Below are 12,629 nucleotides of genomic sequence, written 5' to 3' on the forward strand. Positions count from 1 at the left end.
AGGTGAAATTTTTTTCGTACCTGGCTGCTCATTTTGTGAGCAGCTGCTCACTTTTAATTACACGGTGCCTACTCCTCCTCCTCTAAGGCCCCACTGAACGACGACCTCCTGTCGGGGGGGGGTGATGCAGGGTGCTCCCCTTCCAGCATCCCGGGCAATCCATGCCTCCAGAGTGAAGCCACCCACCCCCTGGCAGGGCCCAGCAGTGAAGTCACCTTGGTTTTCCATCACATTTTTGGCTTCCCCTTCCTTGTTTCCTGCTCATGCTCACACCCTATTGCAGTGAGGTGACATCTCAGGAGCCAGGAATGGGGGCTGCTCGTGGAGCCTCATCCCTGTGCACTTATCCCTTATCCCAGCCTGGCTTTCCCTGCCTGGATTTGCCCCCCCCGAGCCCCACAGCACAGTGGGGAACAAATCCAGGCAGGTTGCTCTGGGGAGAGGAGAGGTGCTAAACATAGCTCTCCAAAAGCAGGGGGGGCAGAGGGGGTGCAGCAGTTGTTAGACACCACTTTTGATCTCCTGAGAGCATTTTCTTCTCCGTTCACAGCGAGGTTTGAGCTTTCTCCTGGGGATCAATTTGTGCACTTTCATGTTATGTGGTTTAAGTGGGAGAGGAGGAGTAGATGAGAGGACTGCTAAGGTGGACCTGTTTTTCCCTGGATTGGGCCCTTGCTAAGGTTAGATCCCGAAGCTTCCCTCGTTCTCTGCCTCACATCTCCCAGGACTGTCCTTCTGGGATGCAGCTGCTCTGTTTAATGCTTTGTGTGAAGCACAGAGGGAGAGAAAGGACATCAGGAGGCACCCAGGGGACAAGAAATCTCCCTACCCAGAGCCCCAGAGGACCCTGCAGGGCACTGGCAGGGCCTGGAAAAGGTTGGCCAAGGACGGTGTGGTGGCTTTGCCGAGTGCTGGTGTTGGACCTGCTGCACCTGGGGAGGAGCTGTGGTTCCCCCCAGGCATGCAGGGGCTGCTGCAGCCCCCCTTCCCTCTCCAGGCTCTCTAATCTCCCCAGATTGTAAACACTGCTTTGCACAGCAGGCAGGTGGGAGCAGGTTAAAACCTCCCAGGTATTTTTTTCCCTCCCTCCCTCCCTGCGTGGGCAGGTCCCCGCTCTTGGCTCGTGCTCCGTGGTGGGTTTTGGGGGTCTGTGTGTGCTGGGGTGTGCAGGGAGGGCAGCAGGACCCTGCTGACAGGGCTGGCTGCTGGCTCACGTCCCATGTGGAGCGTGCATCCAAACTGTCCCTGTGCCCAGTGGGGGCTGATGAATCCTGCAGTGACTGGGAGCCGTGACAGTCTGCCCAGAGCTGCTCTCACAGGGGCTCCTGACAGATTAATGAGAGCCTTTTTAGATGATGTTTGGTTTGCAAGAGTGAATTTGATGGTTTTAGACCCCAGAACACGAGGATGCTTCCAACTCCTCCCTTCTCCTTCCCCGTGCTCTCTCCCATCTCCCTGCCTGCTGCACATGAATTGCCTTTCAGATCTTTCCCCTGATCAGCCTTTTTCCTTGCTGCCCACCCCTCCTGGCTCCCAATTATAGACTGTGTGGTCACTTTGCCTCCTGCTCCTCCTTTGTCTGCCTCGGACTGCGTGGGGATGAGATGCAGTTCTCCTGTTCACAGGGTGTGTTCCACATCTGGGGGCTTTTGGCAACAAAGATTTTATTTTGGTTTTTTTTTGAGCAGGTTGTAGCTGCTGCCCACCACGTTTCTGGGCTTTCCCCTTGCTGTCTCCCCCATGTGATACAAGAGCACAGGGTGTGTTTTGGGGCTGGTCCTTGGTTTCCTTGGGGTCTCTGTCACGTGTAGAGCTGTGCAAGCAGGATCCTTGGGAGAGCTGAGAGTGTCCCAGAGGCTCCCAAACTGGGTGGTGGATGCATTACCATCCTCTCAGTTCCTTGAGGACCTTCCATCCTTAGAACCTGGAAAACTCGAGGTGGTTTTGGGGACTTATTCCAGAGAGATTCTTGAAGCTTTGGGGACCACACTGAGCCACAGTGTGGCTCAGTGCCATAGATAAACTAGAAATAAGGAAGGGCATGGAGCTGTTGGAGAGAGTCCAGAGGAAGCCACCGAGTTGATTAGAGGGATGGAGCAGCTCTGCTTTGAGGGAAGGCTGGGAGAATTGGGATTGTTCAGCCTGGAGAAGAGAAGGCTTTGGGGAGACCTGACTGTGGCCTTCCAGGACCTGAAGGAGCTACAAGAAGGATGGGGAGAGGCTGTTTAAAGGGCCTGAAATGCCAGGACAAGGGGGAATGGCTTCAGACTGACAGAGAGGAGGTTTAGATCTGATATTAAGAAGAAATTCTTCCCTGTGAGGGTGGGGAGGGCCTGGCACAGAGAAGCTGTGGCTGCCCCATCCCTGGAAGTGTCCAAGGCCAGGTTGGACTGGGCTTGGAGCAACCTGGGATAGTGGAAGTTGTCCCTGCCCATGGCAGGGGGTGGAACGAGATAGTTTGGGTTGGAAGGGACCTTTAACACCATTCTGTGACTTTGTGATGTGCCCAGTCCTGCTGAGGGAGGGAGCAGTGCTGCCTCCCCATCCCTTGGGTGCCCTCTGGCCTGATTTGCCCCTCACCTGTTATTGAGGTGAACTCTGCAGGTCCACATGAAGTCCCTATCCCACGCTGTAGCAGTGACAGGGCACCAAGTGGGGGAAGATGGGCAAAACCAGGGCTTGAGGACTCGGGGCCAGCACGTCCCTGACGCTGCTCTGGCCGTGCCAGGGGCAGGGCTGTGAGCAGAAGTGCCTGGGTGGTGGTGCCAGTGTGGTTGGTGTTGCTGCCACACGGTCCGAGGGGCTCTGCCTTTCTGCCCTGCGAGGGCTGGGGGTGATTTTGGAGGGGGTGATTTTGGAGGGCGGGGTGGACGCTCTGCCCCCCTTCCTGCCCTCCCAGCCCTCGGGGCAGGGCAGGCAGCTCCTTCTCCCTCACCGAGCAAGGCCTGGCTGATGCAATTAATATTGATGGCAGGGAGGGTGGGCTCGGGCGGAGGAGCCGCCGTGCACGGGGGCTGCAGCGGCAGCCGAACCCTCTCCATGGCAACGGGCACCTCGCGCTCATGCAGAATTAATGCCGGCCCTCGCCATCCTGACACTCCATCCCGGGGGGCTGGCGTTCCCCGCTGCCCTTTTGGCACAGGGAAGCCCTTCAGTGCCCTCCCCATCCCTGGGGGGGGCGGTGGGGAGGGGTGGGAGGTGAGGGCAGAAGGGCAGCGCCCGGCACTGATGGGAAGCTGAGCCTGAGCATCCCAGCTCTTCCCCTCTGCCGTCAGGGGCTGCTCCCTGCTTTGTATTCCCGGCCCAGAACGCTTTAAATGGCTTCAGCAGGGGAGCACCCACCGTTTTCGAAACGGGGAGAGGTTTTAATCCGTGTAATGGCATGAGATTAAAAGGCACATTTGTCACAGGCGGCGAATTCTCCAGTTCCAGCTCTTCCTGCGAATTCCCAGTGCCAGCAGCTCAGCCCTCAGCAGGTCCCAGAGGTGCAGGTGGCCCTGACCTTCCTGGTCTGCTCCAGGGACGTGTCTCTCTCTCTCCATGTCCTTCCTGCACCCCTGGCTGCAGGGATTTGTGGCTGTGTCTGGAGCACGGCAGCGTGGCTGTCATGCCTTGGGAGCCTTCCCCTTCTCCTGCCTCTTTCCTCTCACTGGTGACACTTTAAGCCATGCAAGCAGGCACATCCCACCCTCCCCGTCTCCTACCCACGAGCTGCAATTAAGTTTCCAACTGTGCTTTTCTGATTGTTTTTCTCGGCCCGTTCGGAGAAGGGACGGGCTCCCCCGGGAGCTGGAGCGGGTCCAGGCTGGCAAATGTTCTGCCTTCAGCAGGCAGGAATTGCCTGCCTGTTTTCCCAACATCCCCCTCCTCCGGGGCTGTTCAGGGCCCTCCTCATCTCCCTCATCCCTCAGCGAGATCCCTGCTCAGGAAAAGCTTTGGTCCAAGGGGGAGGAACAGTGTGCCCACCAACCGTGTGCCCACCAACCGTGTGCCCACCAGAGCCCCTCTCCAGGGCTGCTCTGGGTGTCTGGGCACTGCCAGGGACGTGGCACAGGCGCTGCAGAGGAGCTGGCAGGGTGCTGTAAGCAATCAGCAAGCTGTCCAGGAGCTTCTTTTCTCTACACTGGAAAAGAGCACTTCTAACATTACATTTATGATTATTGTTATTAAGCTGGAGAAACATTTTAATGTGAATGCTTGGGGCTTATTAGCTACAGCTCCTCACCTCAAGATCTCAGAGCACTCGAAGCCAGCTTGTTATTAATCCCTACTTAAACTGAGCTACTTACCTGCTGACTTTGGGGGGCTGGGGATTATCGTCTGCAGGTTTTGGAAGCAGGGGAATCAAGGGATGGGGAGTTGAGGCTGGAAGCTCTGAAGCTGCAAGCAGAGGCTGCTCTCCATCCTCCCTGCCCCGATCCAAGGAGGCTTGGAAGAAGGCTGGGATGGGGATGGATTGAGAAGCTGGTCCAAGAGCTCTTTAGGAGCACCTGGTGTAAATGGCAGCATGGCCAGAGCTGGCAGGTGGGAGAGGAGGGTGCTGGGTGCAGGCTGGGGAGGGCAATGTGCACCTTGAATCCTTGGCTGCTGTGGTTTTGGATGCAGGGACTGAAGGGGAGAGCACAGTGCAATCATCCTCCTCCCTGCCTGCATCCCCACAGCAACCCAGCTCCTGCATCCCATACCAACTCCCACATCCCCACAGCAACCCAGCTCCTGCATCCCATACCAACTCCCACATCCCCACAGCAACCCAGCTCCTGCATCCCATACCAACCCAGCTCCTGCATCCCTAAACTGCTTCATCTCCTGCATCCCCACACTGTTCCACTCCTGCATCCCCACACCAACTCCCACCTCCCTCTGCAGAGCAGAGCCGTGGGTGGCTCATGGCCACTCTCAGGGTGGCTCTGCCCTTCCTCTTGGCCACAGTGGGTCCATCCTGTTCCCAGCTGTCCTTCCAGCCGTTTTGGGCATCTGCAGGCACTGCTGGAGACGAGGAGGTGGAGCTGGTGCCATCTGCCCTGGCAGCCACTCGTGGAGCACCAGCCACCTGCTCAGGGAGATGCTGAGCTGCACCTTGGCAGGGCCTTCCCTGGTAATGAAGCATCCCAGTCCCTCCCTGCTGCTAATTAGGGGCTGCCTGAGGAGGTGTCGTGGCTGGGGTGGCACTTTGGGACTGGTGTCATTACACCTGGTGCTGTGGGCAGTTGTTCTTTGTGCAGGAGCAGCTTGGTTCTGATGTTGCCAACAGCTCTTGGCCCGGGTTGGGCTCCCAGAGGCTCCTTGTCACCTCCCTCCTTTCCCCTTTTCTTTGCTTGTGGCACAAAGCTGTGCCAGAGGAGGGTTAGGTTGGATGTTAGGAAATATCCAGAGGATGGTTGGGCACTGACCAGGCTCCTCAGGGCAGTGGGCACGGCCCCAGGGCTGCCAGAGCTCCAGGAGCGTTTGGACAACGTGGAATTGTTGGGGTGTCTGTGCAGGGCCAGGAGCTGGACTGGATGGCCTGTTCTCCAGGCTGTGGCAGTGTCCTTCCTCTTGTCTGGACTGTTCAGGGAAGAGGCTGGTGTGCCCCTCACCTTCCCAAATCAGCCAGAGGACAGGGAGCCCTCCTTAGCATCCCTCTATGCTGGTTCCCTGAACCAGGAGGTCACTGCAGGTTGGAAGGCAGATCCTCACAGAGCCTCAGGGCACAGCACACCTGACCTGGAGCCGAGGCTCTGAACCCAGGCAGGTCTTTCCCCGAGCCTTGATCTCTTCCCAAAGCCTTTTCACTCTGCAGGCCCAGCCTGGGGCTGAGGAGCTGCCTGTGGAATCCCACTGGCTCAGCCGGGGTGGGAAGCGCGGGGACGTGAATAATTTGTGACGACACCTTTTTGCTTTCCCCTTCCTCTCTAGAAAACTCATTTCTATTATTCTTGTTGTTGTTGTTGTTATTTATTATCCCCTTTCTGCTCCAGTGCTGCTAAGAGTCAGGGAGAGGCTTGGCTGGAATTCAGCGTGGTGACAATGAGCCCGAGCCCTTCCCTTTTGTTCCCTGCAGCTCGCTGGAGTGCTGGATGGATACCTCACTGAGCTGCCTCTCTCCCTCATCTCTGGCGGCTCAGGAGGTTTGGGAAAGGTCAGCTCCGAGCTTTTTTTGGCTCCAGACAAGTGCTGCTGTCATTGTTTGCCAAATGCCTCGCTGTGGCCTGTCTCTGCAGCGCTGGGATGATTTAACCAGAGCTGTGCTCTCACCTCCCTGCACGGCCCCCGCTGCCCTTTCCAGTTTTGAAGCTCAGCCTTGAACAAGTGACAGGACAAAGGGTTTTAAAGTGAAAGAGGAGAGATTTAGCTTGGATATCAGGAAGGAATTCTTCCCTCTGCAGGTGGTGAGTCACTGGCACAGGTTGCCCAGGGAGGTTGTGGACTCCCCATCCTTGGAAGTGTCCAAGGCCAGGTTGGACGGGGTTTGGAGCAACCTGGGCTAGTGGAAGGTGTCCCTGCCCGTGGCAGGAGGTGGAATGAGATGGTCTTTAGGGTCCCTTACGACTCAAAGCATTCCATGACTCTGTGATTCCTGCTCTCCCAGGGCTGGAGCTGGTTGGCAGGGAGTGGGAAGGTGTCTGTCAAACACCGGGGCTGTAACAGCTCACTGGTACAACATTCAGCTGATGTGGAACAGGAGGTAAATAAATACCTTTTATATCGTCTCTTTTGCTCACTTATTGGCATATTATGTTCCTGAAGTGTTTATGAAATAAAAGTGTTTGTGAAATACAGTTCTGGGGGTAAGGATAGACTGAGACTTATAAAATAGCAGTTTTCTTTATGTGGCTTGACCCAATTAACTTGATGATACATTGTGGCCTTCCTGTCCTTTACCATTGCTTTTATCACTTCAGATGAAGAGATTCTTTAAAATATGCAGGTGAAATAATTAGAGGGAGGATCACTTAAAAGGTGACAGGACCCAGTTTGGCTCCAAATCTAAAAGAACAATTTTAAAAGTGTCTTTGAAGAAGACATGGCAAAGCCATGAGCAGTGTTTTCATTTCTTCTGAAGTCCTGTCCAGGGCTGAAAGCTTTTTTTTTTTTTCCTGCCCAGTTCACAGGCTGGAAACTGTGGAGCACAGGGACCAAAGGCAAAAGTGGTGTTGGTGCAGAGAATTATAGAAACATGGAAACAATGAGGTTGGAAAAGCTCTCCAAGGTCTTTGAGTCCAGCACAGTGTTCACCACTCAGCCATGTCCCCAAAGTGCCACATCCACACATTTTCTGGACACTTCCAGGGATGGTGATTGCTCCACTTCCCTGGGCAGAGCGAGCCAGGTGGGAAGGAAATGCAGCCAAAAACAGCAGCAAGGGTCTTGGGATTGGGGTTTTTGGGGTGGTTTGTGCCGCCCTGAACTGGCTCCTACCAAAAACTTCTCCAGCCTGGGGGGGACCAGACCTGGCAGCCCCTGCCTTGGATGTGTGAGGCTCCTTTCCCACACTCTGAGGCAAGAACAGAAGAGCTCAAGGAAGGAGTGAGTTGTCTTTGCCACCTGCTTTAAAACCCTGCATGTGCTTCCCACCTTGGTTTCCCATCTGGTGGCTTCAGGTGGGCACCTCTCCCCATCACCTTCGAGCAGGCACCTGGTTGAACTCCAGGCTGGCTCTGCATCCTGCTCATGTCTCTGCATCCCACACCTGGCTCTGCATCCCACATCTGCACACCCCAGCTCCCTCCTATCCCTCTGAGCTCCAGGGCAGCTCCACCTCAGCCTCCCCTGCGACTGATGGTGCATCACAGGTACATCCCTGCTCCACAGAGCTGTGCCTGGGGGTGGAGGGAACGGGATAAATCCTGCTTTTCCCCCTCGGACGCCTCCCCTGCACCCTCTCATCTCGCAGCTCATCTGCATTTAAAAAAAAAATCAAAATCAAAAGGGAGAAAGAGCAGCAGTGGGAAGTGCAGGAGAGACTATCCAGAGAGCTTCATAAAAATGATGAATTGCCTTTAGATATTGGGCAGGAGAGGAAGAGAGTTCCTTTTTTATTTCACGATATTAGCCTGTAGTGGCGCATTGTTGCCGCGCGTGTGAGCTCGGGAATCTCGAGGCAGCCGGAGCCAAACGCCCGGGAATTGAAGTGTAAATGAGCCGCTGCCGAGCATTTTATTTTGCCTTTTATGATTTCTCTTTCTCTCATTATGTAGGTCAATCTCCATTTCTAACGTGGGGCTGCGTGAGGGGGAGGGCACGGGGAGGTGAGGGGTGCCCGGGGATGGTGGGTGCTGTGCTGGTGATGCCAGTGCAGGTTTAGGTCGGGTATCAGGGAAAGGTTCTTCCCCCAGAAGGTGGTTGGGCACTGCCCAGGCTCCCCAGGGTTTGGGCACAGCCCCAAGGCTGCCAGAGCTCCAGGAGTGTTTGGACAACGCTCTGAGGGACAGGGTGGGACTGTTGGGGTGTCTGTGCAGGGCCAGGGGTTGGACTCTGATCCTTGTGGCTCCCTCCCAGCTCAGGATATTCCATGATTCTATGGCATTTTCCTGCCCAGCAGGGCATGTTGTGAGCGTCAGGCTGTGCCCGGGGCACACCCAAGGGGCACAAAGCTCTGGCATCTCCTGCTCTCTCTGTCTCTCACCTGTGCCCCCTGGGTCTGGAGACATCTGCCCCCTCTCTCCCTCCCTCCCACTGAAGGATGACAGCTCCTGCCACATTAGCAATTCAGATGCTGAACTGGCCTGTGCTGGCTGCTCTGATTAGTGGATGTGATAAAGAGATTCCTGCATCTCCCTGGGAGTTGTGGTGTGGCTGCTTTGCATGCACGGCAGTAAATCAAGCAGAGTGTGTGTGTGTGTGGGATGATCTGTCCCACCCTGAGACAGGTGAGGACGTTTCCTTCTGCGTTCCCTGCCTTCCCTTTCCCTTGCTGGTGAGCAGAAAACGCTCTCAGCTGTGCTGTGGAGGACTCAGCTTGATCACAGGGATCCTGGGCAGAGCTTCCTGGAGTGCTGGGGGTGCTCCTCTGTGCAGTGGGATCAGAGGTACCTCCCTGCTGCCCTTGACCTCCCTGCTGGGCTGCAGGGCTGGGGACAGACCTTTCTATCTCCAGTTCATGCTGACAATAAGCAGAAGGGGCACAGAGAGGACAAGAGCACAGGTGTGTTAGTTCCCTTTGGGCTGTGCTGCACCCCAGCCTTTTCCCTCCCTACCCTCGTGTGGGATGAAGGTGCCTGGCACATCCTCTGCCTCACAAAGGGCAGCAGGGCTCAGTCTCCAGTCCCTGCTGCCCTTCCCCGTGGCCTCTGTGCTGTGTGGATCAGGTGCTGAGCTTGCCTGTGTCTTTGCTGGGCACAGGCAGGAGTTGGGAGCCCGGGGTACAGCAGCCCTGGTGGGGCACACCCTTGTTCTCGTGGCCTTGGGGTGGGTGGCTCTGGAACTGTGGTTGGGTGCCCCCACACCCCAAATGTGTCACCCGTGGTCTCCCTGGAGAAGAACCCAGCTTAACCCCCTGGCCCCTGGCAGGCAGCAAGAGGCAACGTGCCAAGGTGGTGAAATCCTTGCCCTAAACCAGGAAAGGACCTTGCTGTGCCTGGAGCATCCTCCTGGAAGTCTGGGTACCCCTGAGGGCTGTAGCACTCCCTGTCCTGAACCTGGGTGGTGTGGGCTGCTCTGCCAGGGAAGGGAGGGGGCTGGCACGGGTGGGTGCATCCCTCTGGACCCCTCCTGAGGGCAGAGGGGCCGTGGCTCACCCTCCTCTCCGTGTCTGTGCCCGCAGTGTGCCGGGGGATGCTGTGTGGGTTCGGGGCCGTGTGTGAGAGGAGCTCCAGCGACCCCTCCCAGGCCTCCTGTGTCTGCAAGAAAACAGCCTGTCCTGTCGTGGTGGCCCCTGTCTGTGGCTCCGATTACTCCACCTACAGCAACGAGTGTGAGCTGGAGAAGGCTCAGTGCAACCAGCAGAGGAGGATCAAGGTCATCAGCAAGGGACCGTGTGGTGAGTGAGGACAGGAGCTCCTCGTGGAGGGTCCAGGGAGACTTGTCCTGAGCTCACTGACATCATCACTGGTGGGGTCCTGGGTGATGGGGACGTGTCTGATGGGGAGGGACACGGAGGGAATCACCAGCTGATCAGCAGAGTGTGATAAGAAGGCAAAGTGATGGCCAAAGGCTGCTCAGGGGGTGCATGGCAGCCCCATAGGAACAGCCCACTCCTGGGCATCCCTGATGTCCTGGAGGATGGGAGGGGACACTGAGGGAATCACCAGCTCTGCCCTGGTGATCAGCAGAGTGGAGTAAGAAGGTGAAATGATGGCCAGAGGCTGTTCAGGGAAGGGGAGGGGGTGACATCTCTACCTGCTGCCCCACCCCACCTCCCCAGGGTGGGTCACATCTGCCACAGCTGGAAGTGGGAGCTGGCTCATGCAGGGGCTGGGTGGGCTGATAAAAGCCCTTCCCCAGCCTGGCCTTCACCAGCTGTGAGCAAGGAGCTGTGTAAATGAGACCCCCCGGTCTCCTCATCTCTTGAGTAAATTAACTTGACCTTTCCCTCACTCGGCGTGCTGGCTCTGCAATAAATCCACACCCGGCCCTCCTGCTGGGGCTCTTGGCACAGGGGAGAGAGCGCTGAGAGATTTATTTAAAATCATAATCATAAAGTGACAAATAAAGGGGAAAAAAAAGGCAAAAAAAAATAAAATAATAATAAAAAAAAAGCTGGCAAATTTTGGCCCTTCCTCATCTGTGAGGAAATTGCTCCTCGAGCTCTTTCTCTAATTAAGGTTTGCAGGAGGTGCCTTGAGGACCCTCAAGGCTGGAGCAAGAGGCTCTCAGAGAGCCTGTGCAAGGAAGGGAGCCTGCAGTAGTGAGGCTCAGAGGTTTAGAGAGGAGAGGAGAAGGGCCAGGTGAGGAGGGAGCTCCCTTTTGTGGGGCTGGGGCTGATCCTGCAGCCTCACCATCCCGCCTGTCTCCGTGGGCAAGTGCCACCACTCATCGGGGGGGACAAACTCTGCTCAGGAGCAGCTGGACTGAAGCTGCTGGGAGGCCATCTATTGGTGCTGTGCATGTTTTTGGGCAGTTGGAGGGGTAGGGCTGCCTGGCTGATACCGGGACACTTCGGGGTTATTTGTCCCGCGGGAGGAAGGAGCGCGGAGCGGGAGCGCCCTCGCCGCGCTCACGCCTGTGCCGTGCCCCCCGGTCTCTCCCCCAGGCTCCAAGGACCCCTGTGCAGAGGTGACCTGCAGTTTTGGCAGCACCTGTGTCCGCTCCACCGATGGCCAGTCGGCCAAGTGTGTGTGTCCGTCCTCCTGCAGCGGCGTTCCCGAGAATCCCGTGTGCGGCAGCGACGGCCGCGACTACCGCAGCGAGTGCGACCTCAACAAGCACGCCTGTGACAAGCAGGAGAACGTCTTCAAGAAGTTCGATGGCCTCTGTGGTGAGCCCTCTGCCCCTCCCTGGGGCCTTTGAATAGCTGGGGGGTGAAGGGTTTTAAAAATGTTTCCACCTGGGTTAGGGATGTTGAGGGTAAAGCAGTGGGAAAGGGGATGGGATGGGGAGGAAAACGTGGCTGCGCTCCCGGTGCTGTCAGCTCAGAAAGGTCAGTCTGGGCAGAAAAAGGTCAGTTTGGACAGCAAAAAATGTTGGTTTGGGCAGAAACGGGTGGGTTTAGGGAGAAAAAGATCAGTCTGTGTGTGACAGCTTCAGAAACTTGGAGCAAGCCAGTGCTTCCCCCGCAGCAATTGTTTGTGCTTGGGACCCACTGACCTAGAGAGCAATTCCAACATCTGTGCCACCTCCTTTCCCTCCTGCTGCTCCCCTGACCGCAGTCCCCTGGCTGTGCTTTTGGCAGGGAGCCTGCTGCTCACCAGCATCCCGGGCAGCTCCTGCTAATTAAAGCATCCTGCCAGGCACAGATCCCGGAGCACAAACAGTCCCGAGCTCCGAGGGTGGATTCCTCTCTGGCTCGTGGTGGCTGTGGGCACTGGCTAATTAAAAGCAGCTGTATTCATTAGGAAAACCAAGAGATCAGCCAAGGCACGTGCCAGACCAGTGTTTGACCCCAGGGAGAGGAGCGTGGGAGTGTGTTGGGGCAGGCTGGAAACCTGGAAGAGCTGGAATTGTGCTTTCACTGCTCCAAGTGGGGCAAGAGGGGTGCAAGCGGGAGGTGTGAAGGAGGTGATGTCACGCTGGGTGCTCCAGGTTTCTGGGGCAGAGAATGAGCTTTGGGCCTCTTTTGAGCACCTCGTGATCTCAGCTGGGCACCAGCAGAAGCTCAGGCAGTCTGGGCTGAGCAGCTGGGCAGTAGAATCTGAAAATCTGGGGAAAAAAAGGGGTTATTTGGACTCTGTTGGGTGTTGCTGTAAGGCTTGAGGATGTGCTGGAGGTAGGGCAGAGCAGGGACAGGCAAACCACTTAATTTCCACGCTGAAATGGGCAAAGCAAAAGAATTCAGCTGTGACCCTGTCCTTGGCCAGCCATGGGGACGTGGGGATGGCCAAAAGGGACATCCCTCTTTGTTTTACTGTTGCCTCCCCTTGTCAGCCTGGATTTCAGACTAGTGGGATTAAAGGCTGGGGACATCCCGTGGTGCTTCTGCAGCTGCAGACAATGAATCAGCACTCTCCAGGTGCCTGCTTGGCAAGGAGGGGATAAATCCCAGGGCTCCA

The 12,629-nt window shown here is 56.5% G+C and overlaps 1 protein-coding gene across 1 annotated transcript in view; it reads left to right on the top strand.

Annotated features, from left to right (window-relative positions):
* The window catches only part of AGRN (agrin), a 117,797-nt gene that overhangs the window by 66,313 nt on the left and 38,855 nt on the right, over nucleotides 1-12,629 (top strand). Inside the window, exons 5-7 of the mRNA XM_029962403.1 lie at nucleotides 9,746-9,961; nucleotides 11,174-11,398; nucleotides 11,860-11,911. Of these exons, the coding sequence (XP_029818263.1) occupies nucleotides 9,746-9,961; nucleotides 11,174-11,398; nucleotides 11,860-11,911 (493 nt within the window). The remainder of the gene's footprint in view (nucleotides 1-9,745; nucleotides 9,962-11,173; nucleotides 11,399-11,859; nucleotides 11,912-12,629) is intronic.

Source organism: Manacus vitellinus, unplaced genomic scaffold, assembly GCF_001715985.3.
Source record: "Manacus vitellinus isolate BGI_N305 unplaced genomic scaffold, ASM171598v3 scaffold_46_pilon, whole genome shotgun sequence".
Lineage (NCBI taxonomy): Eukaryota > Metazoa > Chordata > Aves > Passeriformes > Pipridae > Manacus > Manacus vitellinus.